This window comes from Glandiceps talaboti, chromosome 11 (assembly GCF_964340395.1).
Source record: "Glandiceps talaboti chromosome 11, keGlaTala1.1, whole genome shotgun sequence".
NCBI lineage: Eukaryota > Metazoa > Hemichordata > Enteropneusta > Spengelidae > Glandiceps > Glandiceps talaboti.
Window position 1 is genome coordinate 4,064,461 of NC_135559.1, and position 20,444 is coordinate 4,084,904.

Below are 20,444 nucleotides of genomic sequence, written 5' to 3' on the forward strand. Positions count from 1 at the left end.
AGATGATCGCAGTAATCGTAACTCGTATTGATTTGGAACTAGACTAATGATATTACAAAGGAAGGATTTATGTCAAATAATATGTATAATATGATGCTGATTTATCAAATGGGAATTCCTGCTAACTTGAATCAAACACGTGAATGCGGCAGGGAAAAGGAAAAATGAGCGAAACCAACAAAAATGAAATTATAAATGTAAGAAATATTACTGGCAACAGAAACTTTTAAAATTGCTGATCCCAAACCAATAATAAGTTTACGTGTATATATTGAAAGTTTTCCGATGCAAAAATTTGGGGTTTAGAACCCAAGGGTACATTCCGAGCGTAAGTCGTTGTGGTTACCAAGCAGAGTAACTAAGTGAATAAATCTGCCTATTTAAACTTGTCCTAGAACGAATGCATTTGCTTCTTTGGCCATCTTCAAGACATGTTTTTTTTCTTCTTCTTCTTGTGCTTCCGTGTGGGGAGATTGAATTGTTCCTCAATTAATACCATTCGTTCTTTTATGAAATTGTAAAACTCATAATCCAGTCGCATTCTTTTTCTCATAATCTCTTTCACAGACTCCGGGGGTTCCACTCTCGATAAAGACTTAAACTTGGTAGTTCCTTCTTCTCTAAGAATGTTGTCATAGGCTTGCGGAGCTGAGCGAAAAAAGGCTGGCATGAGATACTGCCATATTCGTAAAGATCTGTGTAAATGTTCCAAAAGACCAACAAATACATAATTTTCAACAACATTTCTCTTCGCTGTTTCTAGTGCCCATTCACTTTCTTCATGACACATTTCAGATTGCCCACAGAAAAACGGAATGAGGGTCATTTTACCAGGTTTACATTCATCCAGTGTCTGTATCACACACTCTTCAAACGTTATACTTGCATTTCTTTTGCTCCCATCACGTGATTGACTCTCATCTCCAAACCGCATATAGTAATATGAAGAAATTTTTCTCTCCACTGGGTCTCTAATCAGATTTATATAAGCTGGGGCAATTTTTGCAAAATGTGGCGGGAAACGAACAAAATCAAGATGACGGTTGTAAAGAAATGGTGGTGGGATGGCCATGACTTCATAGACGAAGTCAGCTTCCTCTTCACGACTTAAACGCCTTCCATGGTACTCCTGGCTCTTTACATGACGGAAACCGTTCAACACTGACATCTTCTCAGAGATCGCCATCAACGTTCGACTACCACACTTACCGACTCTGTTGTATACTACCCGAGAGATGTTACGAGTAGTATTTAAATTCAATGGCATACCTGTCGCAGCGGTCACCAACTCACCATCAACCGTCTTTAGCTGTAGCCACTTCGATGTCCCCTCCTTATTTTGTACATTCTCTTTGGTTATAAGATAATCGTGTTGTAACCTTAGCCGCATGAAGGACGAATAGATTCCAAATACTGCTATGAGGATAGTTATAGCGAATAGTGACTTGTAGATGCTCGAAAACTTGGTCAAGCGTTGTTTTCGATGACCGTAAGAGGATAATCCGGTGTCCATACTTTCATACTGTAATTCTAAAATAACAGATACAATGCTCTGAGTGATATATATAGCGCATACAACAAACATTATCACCAGATGTTACCTAATCACGACCTCGTGATACTCGACGAAAAAAGGAAAACACTGACAAAGGCGTTATTACAAACCACGGTATAACCAAGACTAAATTGTTAATATATTAGTTAAATAGGGTAAATTCAACTGACTGAATACAGAGATTAGACATTGATACAGATTTGCAGTCAAGTGGAAAATATGTCTGTTTTCGGAGTGTGCCATAAATGTAAAAGTAGATATAATACAAGTCAAATTTATTGAATTCAATAAAAGATTTGTGTAGATATGAAAATGGAAGCTGTTATTCGGTATAGTTGCGTGTACATGCCACGCCAAATGTAAAATTGGTCAATCACAGCTACTAGCACCCGGTACGTACGTACGTACGTGTCATATAACATCTATACGTGTATATTGTGCGACATTGCTGGTACTAGCATGATGGTGTTTTCGTTTCACGTAACCCCCCCCCCCACACACACACACACATACCCTTCACACATTTTGATAAAAATGTTATACAAATTCTTAAAAATCAAATGCTTAGAGCCGAAATATTCAAGCTGTATTCGCCTATTGATCATGTAGACCAGTACAGTGTGACAACATCGACTAGAGTCTAGATTTATAGTCTGCAAACTGGTCAAATTAACTTCAATTCTTGTAAATGTTACGTACCTTGATGATGAATATCATTCGTTTCATTTCTCGATGACGACACTAGTGGTGGTATATTCGTTTTATACATATGGAACGACCAATAATTAAAATCACTTTCGCTTCACTAGGTCGGGATATCCACACGACGGAAAATGTCAGCTTGCATCATCTCGCCCAATAATGTTCACATCACCTGCTACCAATTCGATTGTGTATGCGTGCAACTGGTGTCCATGATTAATGGTTTTTATCATTTCATATTTGTTTATGGTACATGGAAATTATACGTTTTGTAATTTTTTTGGTTTTAAGGTGGAGTTCTACGAACTCTGTAATTATCAGTCTGAATTGTGTGTCGGGTTGTGTTGTGTTGTGCTGTGCTGTGCTGTGTTGTGCTGTATGTGCTGTGTTGTGCTGTGTTGCGCTGCGCTGTGCTGCGTTGTGTTGTGTCGTGTCGTGTCGTGTCGTGTCGTGTCGTGTCGTGTCGCGTCGCGTCGCGTCGCGTCGCGTTGCGCTGCGCCGCGCCGTGTTGCGTTGCGTGCGTTGAGTTGCGTTGCGTTGTGTTGCGTTGTGTTGTGTTGTGTTGTGTTGTGCTGTGCTGTGTTGTGTGCTATGCTGTGTTTCGTGCGCCATGCATTCAAAAATGTACGTTTAACCGCGGTTAAGAACAATCTTATTATATGTTGTCAATCTTCCTTGCCCTGTATGTAACATAAAGGTCAATATAGGCCAGTGTTCATTTCCGGGGCATAATTTAATGTACTGTTTCCCTTGGTCTGTTAAAAGAAATACTGAGGGGAGTGTTTATGATTTTGTCGATGCGAAGTGATCTGAAATCTCTTAATGGTAACCATTCACATGATTTTTGTTTCCCCCCCCTCCCCTTTACTTTTTTCCCACCAGGGGGGGGGGGGCATATAGCAGACTAGAAATAATTGGAAAATAAGACAATTGTTGCTGTTGTTACGTTTTACATTCCGGCCGATGAGGGCGCTAATTTCCAGTAGCACATCAATATTGCAAAATAAGAGCTTTAACAACACTATGATTTTTCAAATGAACTTTATTGCTTACAATATGAGAGCTTTTTACAGCAGAAAATGTCTGAAATAGAAACATGTCACGAATTAAATGTGAATTTCAGTTCTTAAGTCCCATGAGCTTTGAACTTTAGTGTTCTACATTATTGAAAATTCTTGTATGGGCACTTTAAAACAAACTATGTGTGTGTGACTTAATAATGTGAACGGAATTGTGACAAAATGCACTAAAAGTATGATACGCTTAACTGGCTCCAACAGACTACTTTATACAGCAAACTTCTTTTTTTTTCTCGAATGATTAATAAAATTACCTGAACACGCATAGCTTCTGTCACGAACAATTGAAATAAATCTCCAGAACAGCCTCTGTCGCGGACAATTTAAATACACACCAAATACAAGATTGTAAATGTATGTTTTGATGGCCTGACATGATTTAAGTTTGTACGAATACTATACAGTGAACTTTTTTATATTCAAAATGAAATGAATCAATCATCAAATTCCTAAATTACATTTACTCCTATCCTCCTGTGATTCGGAATGGATTCGATTATTCACTTTATATGTATCCTACACACTCATTTGATATTTGCACAACATAAATGTTTTACCGAGGTCAATTTTAAAATTATTAAATTATCAATATTTAATTAGAATGCTCATGTGACCCTGATACGTAACTGGCTAATAATAATCACGTGACCAAAGACGTGTAAATACCCAATTGGTTTATATTAAACACGTGACCACATTCACGATAGGTGACGTAATCATTATTGCAAGCAGGATATACATTTTGTGACAAATAAAAGTAATGATTCAATCTGAATTTCCAACTGCGCAATTGGCAACACCGTGTCAAATACAGACATAACAACTTATACACTAATACATACATCATTTATAATCTTTACACATATATACATTTAAAACATGTTGAATCAATTTGCAATTTTAAATAAAGCTTGGAAAACACGTGACCACTTCGATAAGTAGGCGTACGTATTCTAAAGTACACGTTGTGCACCCCTGTACATCACGTGACATTACCGTTGATGTCGTGTGCTGACATTGCTTCAGCATCACGTGACAGTACCCCATGAACATCACGTGACATTACACGCTCAGCTTTCTCAATATATTACAAGAATAGACTTAACAGAACATCCACCTTATTATGTTATATAGAAATACGAAAAATACAGTATTTTTTAGTAAGAGTTTGTTTAATGATAGAGTAGTGAAATCTTGTAGACTTTTTAATATGGGAGGATTTCTATAGTTTGGCATTAAATTATCAAGTTTTTTCATAGATGTTATCTTTCATAACACTGAGGGCGCCCTCTTGTGACGTTTGATGCAATTTTCGTCTTCTGTGCATTTTTAACGTCATCAAAGTGGCCAAGGCATGCATATCTAAATTTATGTTTGACTCAGAATTAGAAGAAAACAATTTGATGTCAATAAATTTCTCATGTACAACGCTCTACTGGTAAAATATTATGAGAGTATACTTTACTGGTTCTGTGGGTCACTTTATGGTAATAGTATGAATTAATGACCCGTTCTTGCATAACACAGCCATTAAAGGGACACTGTCTGTAACTTTATGATTCTTGGCAGTTATTTTTGTTTCACATCAAAATATCTTCAATATCATTCTAACAACTAACACTCGTTGACAAGTTCCTTGTCACTGGTTGAATTCTCACAAGGTATTTATATTTTCATATAAAAATGGTGTAATTTTGCTTTGACCAAAAAGTTGAAAAACACCAATCACGCCTGTTTGTACATACTCAACCATATCTACCATGATGTCTCAATGCTGATCTGGTCCTCAAATAAGTTTTGTAATATATACGCGTGGAATTGTAGAGGGTCTTTGACATTTTGGAATATGTATACTAAAATATGTTATCGTTTTTAGGTGGAATTATACCGGTTAGAGTTGTACCAGTAGCAAGTGTTAAAGGTTTAGAATACTACAAGTATGTTTCAATGTGCAGCAAAAAAAACCTCCCAAAACATATAAAATTTCAGCTTATGTCCCTCTAAAACGAATATCTAGGGTAGAGAATGGAGAAATTGTATCTGTTTGTATTGTTATGATACAGACACTGCTAATATAAGTGTCGAGCGGGAAGAACCCAACATGCATATCCCCATGGTGTAAGCCATTACTGTGATAGCACCCTCAACGGGCTTTAGTATAGTCTGCGAGTGGGAAATTAAGGGGGGGGGGGGGTGAACTCCCATACTGAAGTACTACAGGGGTTATATAAAATGTTTCATTCGACATTGCTTTGGATTGGAACAGCGTCTGCTGATGTTGATGGTTGTTGGCCCGGTACTTCTTTCGTTTGTATATGACCCACCCCCTTCAGTTTGACCCATCCCATATGTGTTGGGTCCGACGACTCTTCTTGGGCAGCAGTCTTCTTGCGTGTATGAATTGTAAAGGCACTCATGATTAAACACATGATGAACATTATCAGCGAATTGATCGACGTAGCCCATCCAAAATCATACAAATCAGTCAGCGCCCCACTGAGAACTGGTCCAACAAATATACTAAAAAGAAACGAAAGAAATAAAGTACGTGAATTAGTTACCAAAATACTGACATCCAGAACTTGGACGTTCAGCAGAGGGGTGGACAACGTTCAGAAGCTCATGCAGGACTAAAAAGTGAAAAAATACACATGGTACCAGTTTGTCTGTTTAAAGTTTAAAGTTTAAGATAAAAATTTTTTTAACTTACCCCAATGAATACATAGAATAGAAGAGACCAGAGACCATACCGTAGGTGGCCATGTTATCTTCAAGTCCATGCATTCTGTTGGCATTGAAACAAGTATGTTAATGAGGTGATAGGAACATTTCGGGCAAAAACAAAAAGCAACGTCGTGTGTAGTTGATATTAAATATTATTTTCAATATTACTGTAGCCAACATTGGTCATTGCAGATGTTGGTATGGAAGTGTAATGCAATGGAGTACGGACAAGGAATTCCTTTTTTTCTGAATGACCTTTCGTGGAGTTTGGACAGACTCTGCTATTTCGCCATTTCTCTAAGTGGCTAGATAGGATGATCATACTAAACAAAGGAATATGGCATATATCTTTCCTATATGTAAATTAATTGTGTCAGCCGCAAAATTCTATCAAATGGTAGTAAAATCATGACATCAAATATGCCTGCATTTTAGGGATTTAGAGGTGTTTACATTACATACCTTGTTGTTTCTACGACGGCCCTCAATATTGGCACTAAAATGGCAGCTAATGAGAAACCCAGTACAGCAAGAGACAAGGCTACAAGCCAAGCATATCTACAGGAAAACAAAAAGATTCAGACTTTATACATATATATGAGAAACAGTTTACTAACAATTGTTATCTGATTCTCTGTGTGTGTGCGTATGTATGTATGTATGTATGTATGTATGTATGTATGTATGTATGTATGTATGTGTGTGTGTGTATGTATGTATGTATGTATGTATGTATGTATGTATGTATGTATGTATGTATGTATGTATGTATGTATGTATGTATGTATGTATGTATGTATGTATGTATGTATGTATGTATGTATGTATATGTGTGTGTCTGACTGACTGACTGACTGTCTGTCTGTCTGTCTGTCTGTCTGTCTGTCTGTCTGTCTGTCTATCTGTGCATCTCAGTATTATGCATTATGTATGTATGTATGTATGTATGTATGTATGTATGTATGTATGTATATGTGTGTGTCTGACTGACTGACTGACTGACTGTCTGTCTGTCTGTCTGTCTGTCTGTCTGTCTGTCTGTCTGTCTGTCTATCTGTGCATCTCAGTATTATGCATTATGTATGTATGTATGTATGTATGTATGTATGTATGTATGTATGTATGTATGTATGTATGTATGTATGTATATGTGTGTCTGACTGACTGACTGACTGACTGTCTGTCTGTCTGTCTGTCTGTCTGTCTGTCTGTCTGTCTATCTGTGCATCTCAGTATTATGCATTATGTATGTATGTATGTATGTATGTATGTATGTATGTATGTATGTATGTATGTATGTATGTATGTATGTATGTATGTATGTATGTATGTATGTATGTATGTATGTATGTATGTGTGTGTATGCATGTATGTATGCATGTATTGGTTGATGGTTACATTTGTCGTAAAAGGATGCTAATCTATGAAACATAAAGTAAAGTTCACTGTAAGAATGTAAGTACTTACGTATGTGTTGACACAATGGGACATGGTCCAACGAAGAAGTATGCTATACTAGCACCTAATAATCCACTTGACATAATAATTTTAGCAATACCCTGTGGAGAAAGCATTATTGTATATTTAGTATTATATCATATATTTGTTTTTATATGTTATTCAGAATTTGATTAGTTACGATTCACTGACAATTTACATGAAATGATACGACTGTGGCAGATGAACTATCGGCAACGACACAGATACAAACTAAAACTACTATCGCAACCTGTTGATAGGAACTATTAATGAACTAGGTCGGCGTCTCTGATAGCAAATTGTTGCACAGGCTATTTTTCATCCCCATTCTTTACTTAGTAAAAATGTCATAACTTTGTTTAAAATGAAGGTGTTGACTCCATGTGGCAACACATTCGCTGTATTTACACTATCTTGATTACAGGGTGGTTATATTTATTTACCTACTTGTGTAAACTACCACCTGCAATAACAATAGCTTAAGTTAATTATGTCTATCTTAGTTTGCCGAGAGCACGTTTTCTGTGATAATAAATTGAAGATGTTGAACTACTGTAAATGGATTTTTTGACACTGAAATTTTTCTAGTTTTTTTTTTATCTGGAACACCGCGCCAAAATAAATCAGCATAAAATGGAGTCACTTTCAATGATAAATTCTTAGTAAGTTATAGGTACTAAAGGTAGCTTTAGGTGTGAATCAATACATTATAAAGGAATACACCACTACATGATATAAAGACATTTTCATAAACGATGGGTTCTGGAGACTCATGATCATATGATCATCAAATTTCGCACGATTGCTAAAAAACACCAAATGGAAACTTGTCTCCACACTCATTGTTCATTAATGACCCAGTATTACCTCATTGGGGTTATAAGACATATATTGTGTATTAGATGAACAGTACATTTTCATCACTTCATTTGAAGGTATTTGAAAGAACATTAGAACGTAGAGGGCGTGGTACTTACATGCACGCCTTTACGATCAGATACCCAGCCCCAGAAAGGTGCTGAAATGGCATAACAAGCAGCAACTAGTAAGAAAAACAGTCCTACAACTGTTCTGCTAAAATGGAACTGCAAAAAAGAAAACGAAAAGTATTTAGGGTATATTACCTCTATATCCATCTTTTCATTCATCAATCCACCCATTCATATTTATACGCCAACCCACCCATTCATTCCTCCTATCCATCCCATCCATCCATCCATCCATCCACCCACCAGCTCCCAAACACCCACGACCCATCCATCCATCCATCCATCAATACATACATCAACCCATTTATCGTCAACAACACTTAGTCTACCAATCGTTTTTATGACTATCTGTCTGTCTGTCTGTCTGTCTGTCTGTCTGTCTGTCTGTCTGTTTATCTGCCCGGTTCATATATTAACTAGTGTTACTTGTTAAACTGAGTATGCATATACTTACCGGTTCCAAGTGAACGGATAAGGTTGGATTCATGTAGGATAGTGCCACTGCACCCATACACGTTGCCATGGCAGTGATCAAAATGGCAGGAATCTTCAATAGTTCTAGTAAAGACCCTGTTTCGATTTTGGAATCGTCTGTTGGGTAAATATTCAAAAAATATTGATTGAGATAAGAATGTGATTATCTGCTTGAAGAGGTAGCTGGTATGTAAAATGCCACAGGTTTGTCAAACAACACAAAAATGAGCACCTAAAAAGTACCCAGATTTCCTCATTATTCCAACTTTCATTTGAAACAAAGAAACCGTTATTTGTATCTACGAGGTTGATCTCACAAACAAACATACACCATAACCCATATCACACATACACACACACCCCACCCCCATCCCCACCATCACCACCGATACCGTGTCATTTGCTATCTGTTTATAGTCATCGTTATGAGTGATTAACCGTGATTAACGAACTATGCTTACCTTTCTCTTGAATTGGTAGAAGAAAATAATTTAGGATACAAAAAATCACCATTATTCCACCTAGAACGAGGAAGGGTAGCATGTAGCCGGCCGCCTGTAAATGAAAACATATACTTTATCGGTTTCTTGGTTCTGATATTATGTTAATTTCTAATTAATAGGGCAGTAGTGATATGTGTACGGCATGCGGCATTGCATCTGTCAAACGATCACTTTGTAGCTACTAATTTTAAAAAGTTAGTTTGACTTTCGTGAATTACATTTTTTTGAAGCAGTTCAGCGTGAAGAGGGGAGGTTTTGAGCGAAATACGTCATCTACCCTATGTTTGTCTACACTATACGTGACACTTGGCCTCAGACGAGCAACACAACTTTCACAAAACGACGATTCTGGATATACAATAAAAGACATAGGGAGAAAATTTAACACTATACATAGGCAGAACAAAGATAAAGTGCATATAATTATGATATTGATGATTTTCATTGTAGCCCGGTTAAGTTTATTAACTCCTCGGGTATAAAACACAGCAAATATATAACAAATAACAAGAAGGGCTGGTTGTTCTTACATCGTAGAGTGCGCCCCCTAGAGGTGGTCCAATGATAAATCCGAGGCCATTAAATAATTCAACAGTTCCCTGCGAAGAGAAAGAAACGACATAAGAATTGTACTATCCATAAGCCATAAATATGGAATTTATACCCTGGTCGTTCTACGTCACGACAACGCGCGTCTGTGTCACGACAACGTGTGTCTACGTCACGACAACGCGCGTCTGTGTCACGACAACGTGTGTCTACGTCACGACAACGCGCGTCTGTGTCACGACAACGCGTGTATACGTCACGACAACGCGTGTCTACGTCGCTGGTCTAGCGACTCATAGTGACAAAGGCCCCTTAGGCCACTCATATTTTCCTTGGCTGAACAAAGAAAACTATTGGAGAATAACATCATAATTGTCTGCTTGATCAAAGTGACAAGGAAAATAATTCACTGTCACTGTTGACATAACCTATTTGGAGAAATTGGTTAATCTGTCTGTCTTCGTCTTTTTTAAAGTGGCCATACGGATGAGAATTTGGTGTTCATTTTGGATTTTTATTTTGGATTTATATTTATTTTTATAAATACCAAATTCTCATCCATATGTCCAATTTAAGTTGTGAGTTTCTCTAATTTTAAATTTCTTCTTTACAAATCACCTAAAACCACGATTAGCACTAATTACTGAATAATTTTCATAATAACTAAGAACTCCGTTTGTTGAGTTTATGGTTGGAACTTACCAACGCCGTTGCGACTCCCTCCGGGAACTCGTTGACGATGATGACGTAGGATGCTGTTATACACGCCGAACATCCTAAAGCTTCAACAATACGAGCCGTGAACGATAGGGATATAAACACAACACGGGTTTGGAATACATCTAGTAACCTGCGGTAGAAAAGAAAAGGATATCATTGTCAAAATTGGCTAACATTTCGGAAATTCTAACTCAATCTCACTTGGGGTCCAGTCGGGTGGTGATTTTATTCCCGCTTGTCCTTTACCAAGTGGAAGGGGAAAAGAGACGGCAAAAACCCAGACGACTGGATTCCAGGATAAGCGTAATCACAAGAAAGTAGAGAAATACTGAAGGGCAGAATAAAAAAGATATTTAAATATTTTAGTGAAATGTATTTATTAATATTCACGTTAGCAGTATTGAAAACGATAGCAATGGATGTTTTTTTAAAAAAAAAAAAATTTCTATAAAGACTTTTTCATAAGGACTCGTGGACTTGTATCTATATGTCGGCCTTTGATGTGATGTCATAAACAAAACAAAAATTATGAGAAAACCCCACAAATTATGTAGTAGCAAACATACAATATCGAATAATCTAGGATTGAACTAGATTGGATCAATCTATACACTGCCATTATGTTCCTTAAACCACGTGTACCTATAAATGTTTGAGTAGAACCACTTTTACTTTTTTGTGTTCGTATTTTTTCGGTGTATATTGGATTGAAGCCTGTAAATTGTTTGCCTGTGAAACATATTATTACTACACATGTATTACGTCACAGATAAGGAAAAGAAAGATGTTTACCTTGTCTGTGGTTATGTGAATAAGCCTAAATGTACCGGTAATGTAAATTTGATTTCTTGGAGCAAATGATCCTAAATTGATTAGTTAATTCAATCAATTAATTAGTCAATTAATCAATCAACCAATTAATTGATTTATAACAAAGCAGTCATAAATGGGTCTTAGAGCATTGAAATAAAATACAATATATAAATATTATATTATCAATCAATCAATCAATCAATCAATCAATCAATCAATCTAACAATTAATCAATCTATCAATCTATCAATATGGTGTCTTGTCCATAGATCCACTGACCATAGCGATATAAATAACATCAATTTGATATGACAGACCATCATTGTGGCAATCAATGTAACTAGGACTATTTTTATATCCAGTGAGAAAGTTATAGCTTAGGCCCAATTAAAAAAATTGTGTGGTTCCGATTACGCTCAATTTTAGAATAGGCGGGGTCGGGTAGGTAGATTTCTTTATATTTTGTTATAATGTTATTTTTTTTTTTCACGTGAGTGTCGAGTTCAGATTTTCCATTGTTTTGCAAATGGTCTCTTTGTTGTTTATTTCTTCCTAGCAGATATACAGCTATTACAGATTGGAAGAACAGTTTTATATTGTCTTTTTAAGTTGGTGTCAGTTTCCGCATCCATTATTTCTCGTGAGATTTCACAATGTTTGCGATTTTATTATTTTTTTCTCGAATACATAAAAAAACGTTTAGGGTCGGCAGTGAAAAACTAGGTGGAGTCGGGAAACCGCAACCAAACAATTATTTTGTTTAGGCCTTATAGCCCCCTCTACGAGGTCTTATAGGTAATATATTTTCATACATTTGTAACTTTTACCACATTGAATATTAAATAAATACATAGGTTCACACGAGGTCCTCATGCAAATTTAAATGACTTTTTACAAATTTGTTTTGTGATAAATAATGCAAACATAAATGTATTTTGTTGCTGGTATTTTTTTCATTATTTCCATGAGATTTCGTAATAACTCAATGCACGTAGTAGACTGTAGTGACGTCATCGATACATGACTACCCAACAAAAGACAAATGAAAGCATACATATTAATTTTACTAAATTAGGTCAGTTGGAAACAAAATTAGAGCAGCCAACCGACTCCAGCAAGTCTAAATAAACACAGAAAATTGAGAAAAGAGAATGGAATCAATATGGCGTCTTGTCCATTGATCCACTGATCAAAGCGATATAAATAACACATCAATTTCACATGACAGGCCATCATTGTGAAATCAATATAACAAGGACTATTTTTATATCCAGTGAGAATTAGTTTTCGTTCCCAAAGGACACATCTGTGATGGTTACAGCTTTCGATACAAAACAAATCGGCTTTCGTACGCAGATACATTGTATATATTATACTAAATTAACGCTCCTCACTATCACTATCCAATATCTACCATACCAATAGCGATATTTCGTTTCAATTTCTGAATTAGGGAGTGGTCACCTAGGTAACGGCAAGAGAATGACCTGTTGAATGCAGATGACGTAATTTCGGAGTGACTAAATATTTTATAATTTGTATTCGTCAACACGTCCTAACCACACCTATGTTGAGGAATTTTTAGATTTTAATTCCCCCGATACATATACTGATGGCCTTGACACCCTGGTATTGATTTCATGTTATTTGATTTATTAAAACTACATTAACAATGTCGTGCCATCAAATTAGTGATATTAAAAGTCGTGATGTTAAATTTGAGCATGCGCAAACGGCCACTGATTGCCTGTTAATCATCTTCACTAAATTATAACTATGACATCATATTGGCTTCAACTGGTACCCTTGTTTTATCACCACGACGTCATCCTGGCATGACCTTTGACGTGGGGCCACTAAGTTCATCCTCATATCCCCAAAACTTACCCAAGGAATATCGTGGCAACGCCTCCAACTAGCATTCCCCCAATGAACATTCGCCTTGAACCCAGCTTTGGTAACTGAAAGATAACAAGATGTCATTGGATTCATAACTTGCTAACATAATTTCCTTTTGCCCAATGTATATTACTTTACACAATTACTTGAGAAAATGGTAAAAAGAAAACGAAAATACACATTTCTAAGTCAACACATATTAATTAATTATTAATTATTAATTATTACTTACATATTTTCCAAATATAGGTGCAGTTATAATCATGGTAAGAGCGTAGACGCCGAATACAAAGCCTGTTTCTGTTTCAGTTGCCCCTACACTTTTGGCCTGGAAATTAACGAAAACGTAGTGTAGTATAGTATAGTGAAGTGTAGTATAGTGTAGTGTAGTGTAGTGTAGTGTAGTGTAGTATAGTGTAGTGTAGTGTAGTGTAGTGTAGTGTAGTGTAGTGTAGTGTAGTGTAGTGTAGTGTAGTGTAATGTAGTGTAATGTAGTGTAGTGTAGTGTAGTATAGTATAGTATAGTATAGTATAGTATAGGATAGTATAGGGTAGTGTGGTGTGTTGTGGTGTGGTGTGGTGTACTATACTGTACTATAGTGTACTGTAGTATACTGTACTGCACTGTACTGTATTGTATTGTACTGTACTGTACTGTACTGTACTGTTCTGTACTGTATTGTACTGTACTTACTGTACTGTACTGTTCTGTACTGTATTGTACTGTACTTACTGTACTGTACGTACTGTGGTTGACATGAAATAATGTGAAAGTACATTAATTTATCTAAAGTCAACACAATTAAACAAAATAAACAGAAACAGTTAAATAACGTATGAATTAAAGTATCGGTGAACAAAGTATAACAATATATTAAAATAAGGTATATGGTTGTATGTAATTAAGTAGTTCTTCGCAACATATTCAAACGTGACTGAATTCATTTCACTTGGACGTATTCTGTTGCTTGGCAACACAAGTTTAAATTTATCGAAAGGTCAGTAGTTTTAATGGAAGGGGAGGGGCAATATAAAATTCAGGGAGGAGACAATTTGCTTCAGTATTATTCATGTGGTTCAATCGAAGCTCTTTAATAGAAAATTCCCATTGTTAAAAGAAGAGGGTTTTGTATGTTTTGATAATTTGAGGTTACATTTTTTTCTAAAAAACGAAAATTGTCTTTAGATATTTGGTGTTGGAGTAAGTATGAGGTGATAATTGCACACTTACCTTGTCTGGAAAGAATGGCGCAATAATAGAATAACTTGCTGATGACGTCAGCTTCATAATTGACAAACTGAGTAGTGTAAATTTCTGTCGACCTGTCATGTAAGTAAATGTTAAGGGATGTTCGCCATCATCTTTTTGTAAAATTGGCTTAGTGTCCGAGTCTGCGCCCTCTTCACTGGAGAACGAGGGATGGTCCGGTTGGGTTTTGAGTGGCCCATCACCGTTCGATATCGACTTCCCTCTCTCGACGTCAGAATTCATGGTTAGTTACTATTCAGTGTCTACTGTCGCCACATCAGTAATAACTGTGAAAAATCTGTGAAAACGAAAACCGGATTGGGAATTATTGAATTCTCCTCCAAACCATAATGTCATGTCCTGTCCTGTTTAAACTTGTTGAGTAATTGTATATATTACAATACTATTGTTGGTACTGCCATCTCACTATTATTCATATTTCAGTGAAAGGTGAAAACGTTGTCTCTATTGTTATTAGGAATGCGTCGCTTCAGCCTTTTTATATTTTTCTGAATCACCTATGATAACATTGCAACATGGCGGGGAGGGGGGGAGCAGAGTCTATAATTTTCTAACCCTCTTTTATGGCACCGCAGTGTCGCGGAAGAAATAACAGCTCTGGTTTGCGAGAATGTACATTGTACCATGGATGTATTAATACTAATACATCCATGGTTGTACTTACTAGTAATTTACCTATCGTTGTCTATCGTTGTCTCCACTTACGTAACCACTTTTAACTCCGGGAGTAACGAGTGATTACATAAGCGGAAACAATAACTTCATAACAATAGACAGAATATTTGGCTACAATACTATTTACATATAATAGGCTTATATCATCAACCCATCTCTTTAATGACAATACCGATGAATATCATTAATTTGTGCAAACCTTTAAAATAGATTGCCCGGTTTGGCATTTAAGTGTGACAGTTGTCCTGCAGAGCTAAAAACACCAAAAGTTGGTCTAGAATAAAAGAATAATCCTATGTAATCCTTGTATCTCCACTAAGAAGATTATAGAACCTGGGATTGAAACCCTAGACTTGTTGTGTCTTAATTTTAAAAGATTAATTATACATTTTTTCGACGTGCAAATTATTCATATCGCTTTTTTATTTTCAGGTATGTCCTAAGCTTCAGGTATGTCCTAAGCTTAGAAACGATACTGTATGCATGACTGGTTTAAAAAATTTACTACCAGTATAAATATAGTGGCAATAAAGAGCATTCAGATAACGTTGTTCTATAAAGACAGACGTCATTTTTAAATCTCCTATTATGTACATACCACATTCAAATCAAAGTGGTATTAGTTGGACATTGTTTTTTATTTTACACCATATGCATGGCATTGAAACAACAACCAAAAATAAAACATTGAAACAAGACAATATACTTTTAATATTAGAACTGTCAACATGTTGCACGTTTACATCACATTCTCGTGAGTATTTTTTTTCTATTCTCGCGCGAGCATCTTGTAGTACTGCCGTAAAGAAGTCTGGTGGTTTCACGACGATGTTAGACAAAATCTACGGGAAAGTCGAGGAATACAGACACTTTACTTCAATTAGATATGTCAGTTTAGTGTAGCTGAGTGGAAGCAATAAGATCATTTGATATGTCAATATGTACCATATATACATAATTCTTATTGTATTATAAATGACGTCATCTATCACATGACCAGCACATGACTTCCAAATCTGGGAAATCTACCAACTAAACATGTCAAATTAAGATGAATAGTATCAGCAAACATTTTAACAGATATGTAACGAAACCTAGACAAGCATAATCAAAAGTATATTTTGTCAACTGTGACTAAACAGCGCCCTCAACCAGTGACCTGTTGACATTCATAGTTTACTATCGCATTGGAATGATCGTCATAGGATCTGATATTTCATTCACCAAATAACCCCTGACCTCTACTCCGTTTTTATCGCTATTGGCTGCTTTGCAATCTTAAATATTTATGAACTAGGATTTTTCGAAATCCTGCCTTAGACAAATATTAATAAATCATGCCACTAACGTTGTGAGGTGTTACGTTACATGTTTCTGTTCGCTTCTTGATATGGATTGTGTACTGATATTATCCAGGTCTCCAGGGCCCTGCTGTGCGTGTGTCTGATGAACTAATATCTATCTATTTCATCAAATGTCTGTCGCAACTTGATTGTTACAAAACATGGCTCTGACACGATTCTGTAATGCGATTATTACAACTACTGAAAAACCTCCATTGTGTCAACACGTTCAATTCGTTATTTCCCCTCAGCAATACACGCAATGTTTTCTTTTCTCAAAACTATGGCCACAGACATATACCACTACAAGGTGAATAAACCCTTGAATATTACTATTTTTTTCTGATGCGCCCGGTCTCCTATCGCGCATGTGCAAAGATTATGTTGCCATAACAACTTGCGTCTATACGGACAGTGCAGTTTTGGTCTGGGTCGCAGACTCTAACGATGTAAGATGAAATTAATAAACCGTTGACTGCATGAATATTTCACTGAAAAGTATACAGCGATATGGTGTCAATAACATAGCAAGTAGAAAAAATTCCTACAAAATTAAAGACTTGCCTTTCACCGATATTTCTTCAATATTATTTACGCAAGGCAGTAATTCCAACACTACGATCATAAAAGGCGACACTTTTATTTCTAAGTTTCTCGTGACCCAACCGGCCGAAATAATAAAATTAACGTCATCAGTGACGTCATCGATTGTAAGATGCCAACAAGCGTAGGTAGGAGAATACTATCGTTCATCGCTGAAATTCGGTACCTTTAAATAAAGCAAATGTTCAGTTTTCTAGGCCTTGTTCTGACTTTAACTATCATTTCTAAGTTATCCAGTCAGTTAAAGTATGATTATGAATTGAAAGTATCACCATCGTATACATATTCACTTTCTTTTATTAAACATCTTAATAAAAAATAACGGACCGATTCAGCCATTCCTATGACATGCATATTACATAAAAATGGCTGCCCTAAACTGACACCGTTCTCCATCAACATATTCCGTGTGTTACGTTGTCTTCAATATCAAAGCTGTGTCTGGTAGGATAAAATGTTGTTCGTGTTAATTAAAGAATATAAACAATACAGTTTCCCTCATCTAAGATCTTTGATATCAATACTAATTATATTAATCTCGGATTTGCAACTTGATAATTATGCAGTGGGTATTTGTCTGAGAAAGAACTATGAAAATCAATAAAATATGTGCGGCTTTACCGTACCGATAAGGATAGTCTGAGGTGACGTAGTTCGTAACCATAGAAACAGGGTTATCAATTTTAGTACCCCTGGATTGTGGCATGGAATATGGATTGTATTTTTAAAAAATTGGTAAATAATCTTCCTCGCCAAAACTCATCTTGAGTGAATTTGAAACCCGACTGCGATATCTATGAGAGGATTGGTCGGAACCATTGATTATTCAAGATACCCAAAATTAGGTAATGACGCTTTTCTACCAATATCAGAAAAAACACTTTCCCGCCAAAAGTAAATGAAAAATAATCTTATTCTTCTATCATATTAGCCTGCATTAATTTCATTTAGCTCGTAAAAGAGCCCCTTCATCAATTCAACATTCAATTTCAATTAACAATCATGTACGAATCTGAACCACTGATTAAATTTAGCAAATTTTCTTCACAAGTAAGTCTCGAAATGCACTAAGACTTGTCTGGGTTTAATGTAATTCTGACGACAGCTAGAGAGCTAGCTATTTCACAAATCATCCATAGTTATGCTCGAGGACACCAATTGTTGCTAATCAGTCTGACTAGACATTACAAAGTTCTAAAATTTGCCTGCAGAAATAACTATCATCCGTCATTATAATCTCAACTCAATCATATTATCGCTAGTACTTGCAGTCTGCAGTTTCAACTCTGTCTCGAGGCACTAACGTTTTCTCAAAGTGTTTCTGATAACAGCGTACATACTAGTCTGTCTTTGATTACGAATAATGCAAGACGTTTTATTTTGTATCTTTGAAGGTCAATTTTGTGTTTAGTATAATAAATTATCGCCACTTCACCACTAGGCAAAAGTAAACAGGTATGGAGACTACATTTTTCATGATATTTCACCATGGAAACAATCACTGTTGAACTGATGTTACATAAATTCAACGTATGAAATATGATATGTATGTTTATGATTCAAGACAAAAAAAGAGGCTGGGATTTGCAAATATGTTTCAGGAAAAAAAATTGTATGAAAGTATTTTTTGGCTGGAATAATTTCTCATGTTCAAGTGCTGACATGTATTTTTTCACTAAATTGAAATCAGTTATATAATTCATCATTTATTTATTTATTTATTTACCGCGAAAATAACCAAATGAAAATTAAAAAAAAATTGTGTGACGAGTATTAGTATTTACCGTTGACGGTTGAATTTGAAACAACGAGTAATTTTACATAGTTATTAAACACGCGAGTCCAGAGTCAAAATTTCAAAAAATGTGACAATTTAATGAAATTGTTCATGTTGTTTTAATACTTTTAAAAGGTCCATCAACGTCTTGGCTGATTTATAAAGACGACATTGCAAGGATCTAAATTGATAGTAAGCCGTTGCTTTAATGTTATCATTGTCGTCATCGCTGCAAAAATCCAATCCACTGATCGATCCGTCATGGTCTTACAATTACGTGATCCTACAAGTAAAGCAGTGCTCTCATATTCAGGGCATGTAGGTGTTTCCGTATAAGAGCTTGTATGTTAGTAATGTTACGGTTACAACACACATCTTAAGATGACGTCTCCTGATATGACTGCCCTTTAGCTTGTCTAGGAGCTGTTTGTGTATTCATAACCACACTAATTAAAGCAGACAACAGAGTTTTAAGTCTGTCTCATTTCCGAAGACGTCCATGACAAGAAACTGAATAGCTATAAAGTGTAGAGTAATTCTCCTCCCTTACATCGTCACTCCTCCCCCCTCCCCACCACACCTCTTCAAATATCTGTTATCTTCAATAGTGAAAATAACAACTATAGTAGTTTAAGAAATTATATTTTCTCTAAACAACAAACCATTTATGTCAATAATCTACAACGGGATATCAGTTCAAAATGGCCATGTCATCCCGACAGAAGAACAGGATGACGTTGATCTTCTATATACATCACGTGATGATCACGTGATGTGATGTGAGCACACTAATTTCATGAATTTCTTCTTTAATCTTTAAAAAATAACATTTGGATCACTTTCTACAGTGTAAAATTTCTTTCATTTCAACATGTGTAGTCTTTGAATTCTCTGTAGAAGCCTATAAAATGATTTATTTCTATTCTGTAACTTGTAGTCCATGAATCTCTTTGTAATGTGATATTAATGGGATAGCTATCGTTCAAGAGACAAGGAAATTTCGAAAATAGGTGTGTATGTATAAATAGCTGATTAGAATAAACTTAATTTGAATACAGATATCTTGTCTCCATGGGGATATCCATCAGGTCAAAAAAAGAATTATTTCTGGTCAGCTCGCGCATCACTTAAATACCCTCGCGTAGGTCTCTTTTCTTGTGTTTGTCCAACCCATGCTGCATGCAATCTGCAGATCCAGGGAAACACAAAAATAACCTTCTCCACTTCAGTGAAGGCAACTGCAGAACCAATCATGAATAAGCAAATGACATCTGCCCCACATACACACTT

At 35.9% G+C, this 20,444-nt stretch overlaps 2 protein-coding genes across 2 annotated transcripts in view; both read right to left on the bottom strand.

The window, feature by feature from the left end:
* Window positions 1-216: 216 nt before the first annotated feature.
* On the bottom strand, window positions 217-2,368 carry LOC144442588 (uronyl 2-sulfotransferase-like). The gene is made up of 2 exons (XM_078131969.1): window positions 2,255-2,368; window positions 217-1,530 (listed from the first exon to the last, which is right to left on the bottom strand). Exons 1-2 carry the CDS (start codon window positions 2,322-2,324, stop codon window positions 425-427), a joined length of 1,176 nt encoding a protein of 391 aa, XP_077988095.1. The 5' UTR covers window positions 2,325-2,368; the 3' UTR covers window positions 217-424.
* Window positions 2,369-3,309: 941 nt separating this feature from the next.
* Window positions 3,310-20,444, bottom strand: part of LOC144442223 (MFS-type transporter SLC18B1-like) — a 32,746-nt gene continuing 15,611 nt past the window's right edge. The window contains exons 2-13 of the mRNA XM_078131503.1: window positions 14,718-15,033; window positions 13,719-13,814; window positions 13,475-13,548; window positions 10,757-10,904; window positions 10,036-10,104; window positions 9,464-9,557; window positions 8,983-9,119; window positions 8,517-8,624; window positions 7,528-7,619; window positions 6,523-6,618; window positions 6,047-6,121; window positions 3,310-5,856 (exon numbers count right to left, since the gene is read on the bottom strand). Coding sequence (XP_077987629.1) covers window positions 5,574-5,856; window positions 6,047-6,121; window positions 6,523-6,618; window positions 7,528-7,619; window positions 8,517-8,624; window positions 8,983-9,119; window positions 9,464-9,557; window positions 10,036-10,104; window positions 10,757-10,904; window positions 13,475-13,548; window positions 13,719-13,814; window positions 14,718-14,978 — 1,533 coding nt within the window. The 5' untranslated portion in view covers window positions 14,979-15,033 and the 3' untranslated portion in view covers window positions 3,310-5,573. The remainder of the gene's footprint in view (window positions 5,857-6,046; window positions 6,122-6,522; window positions 6,619-7,527; window positions 7,620-8,516; window positions 8,625-8,982; window positions 9,120-9,463; window positions 9,558-10,035; window positions 10,105-10,756; window positions 10,905-13,474; window positions 13,549-13,718; window positions 13,815-14,717; window positions 15,034-20,444) is intronic.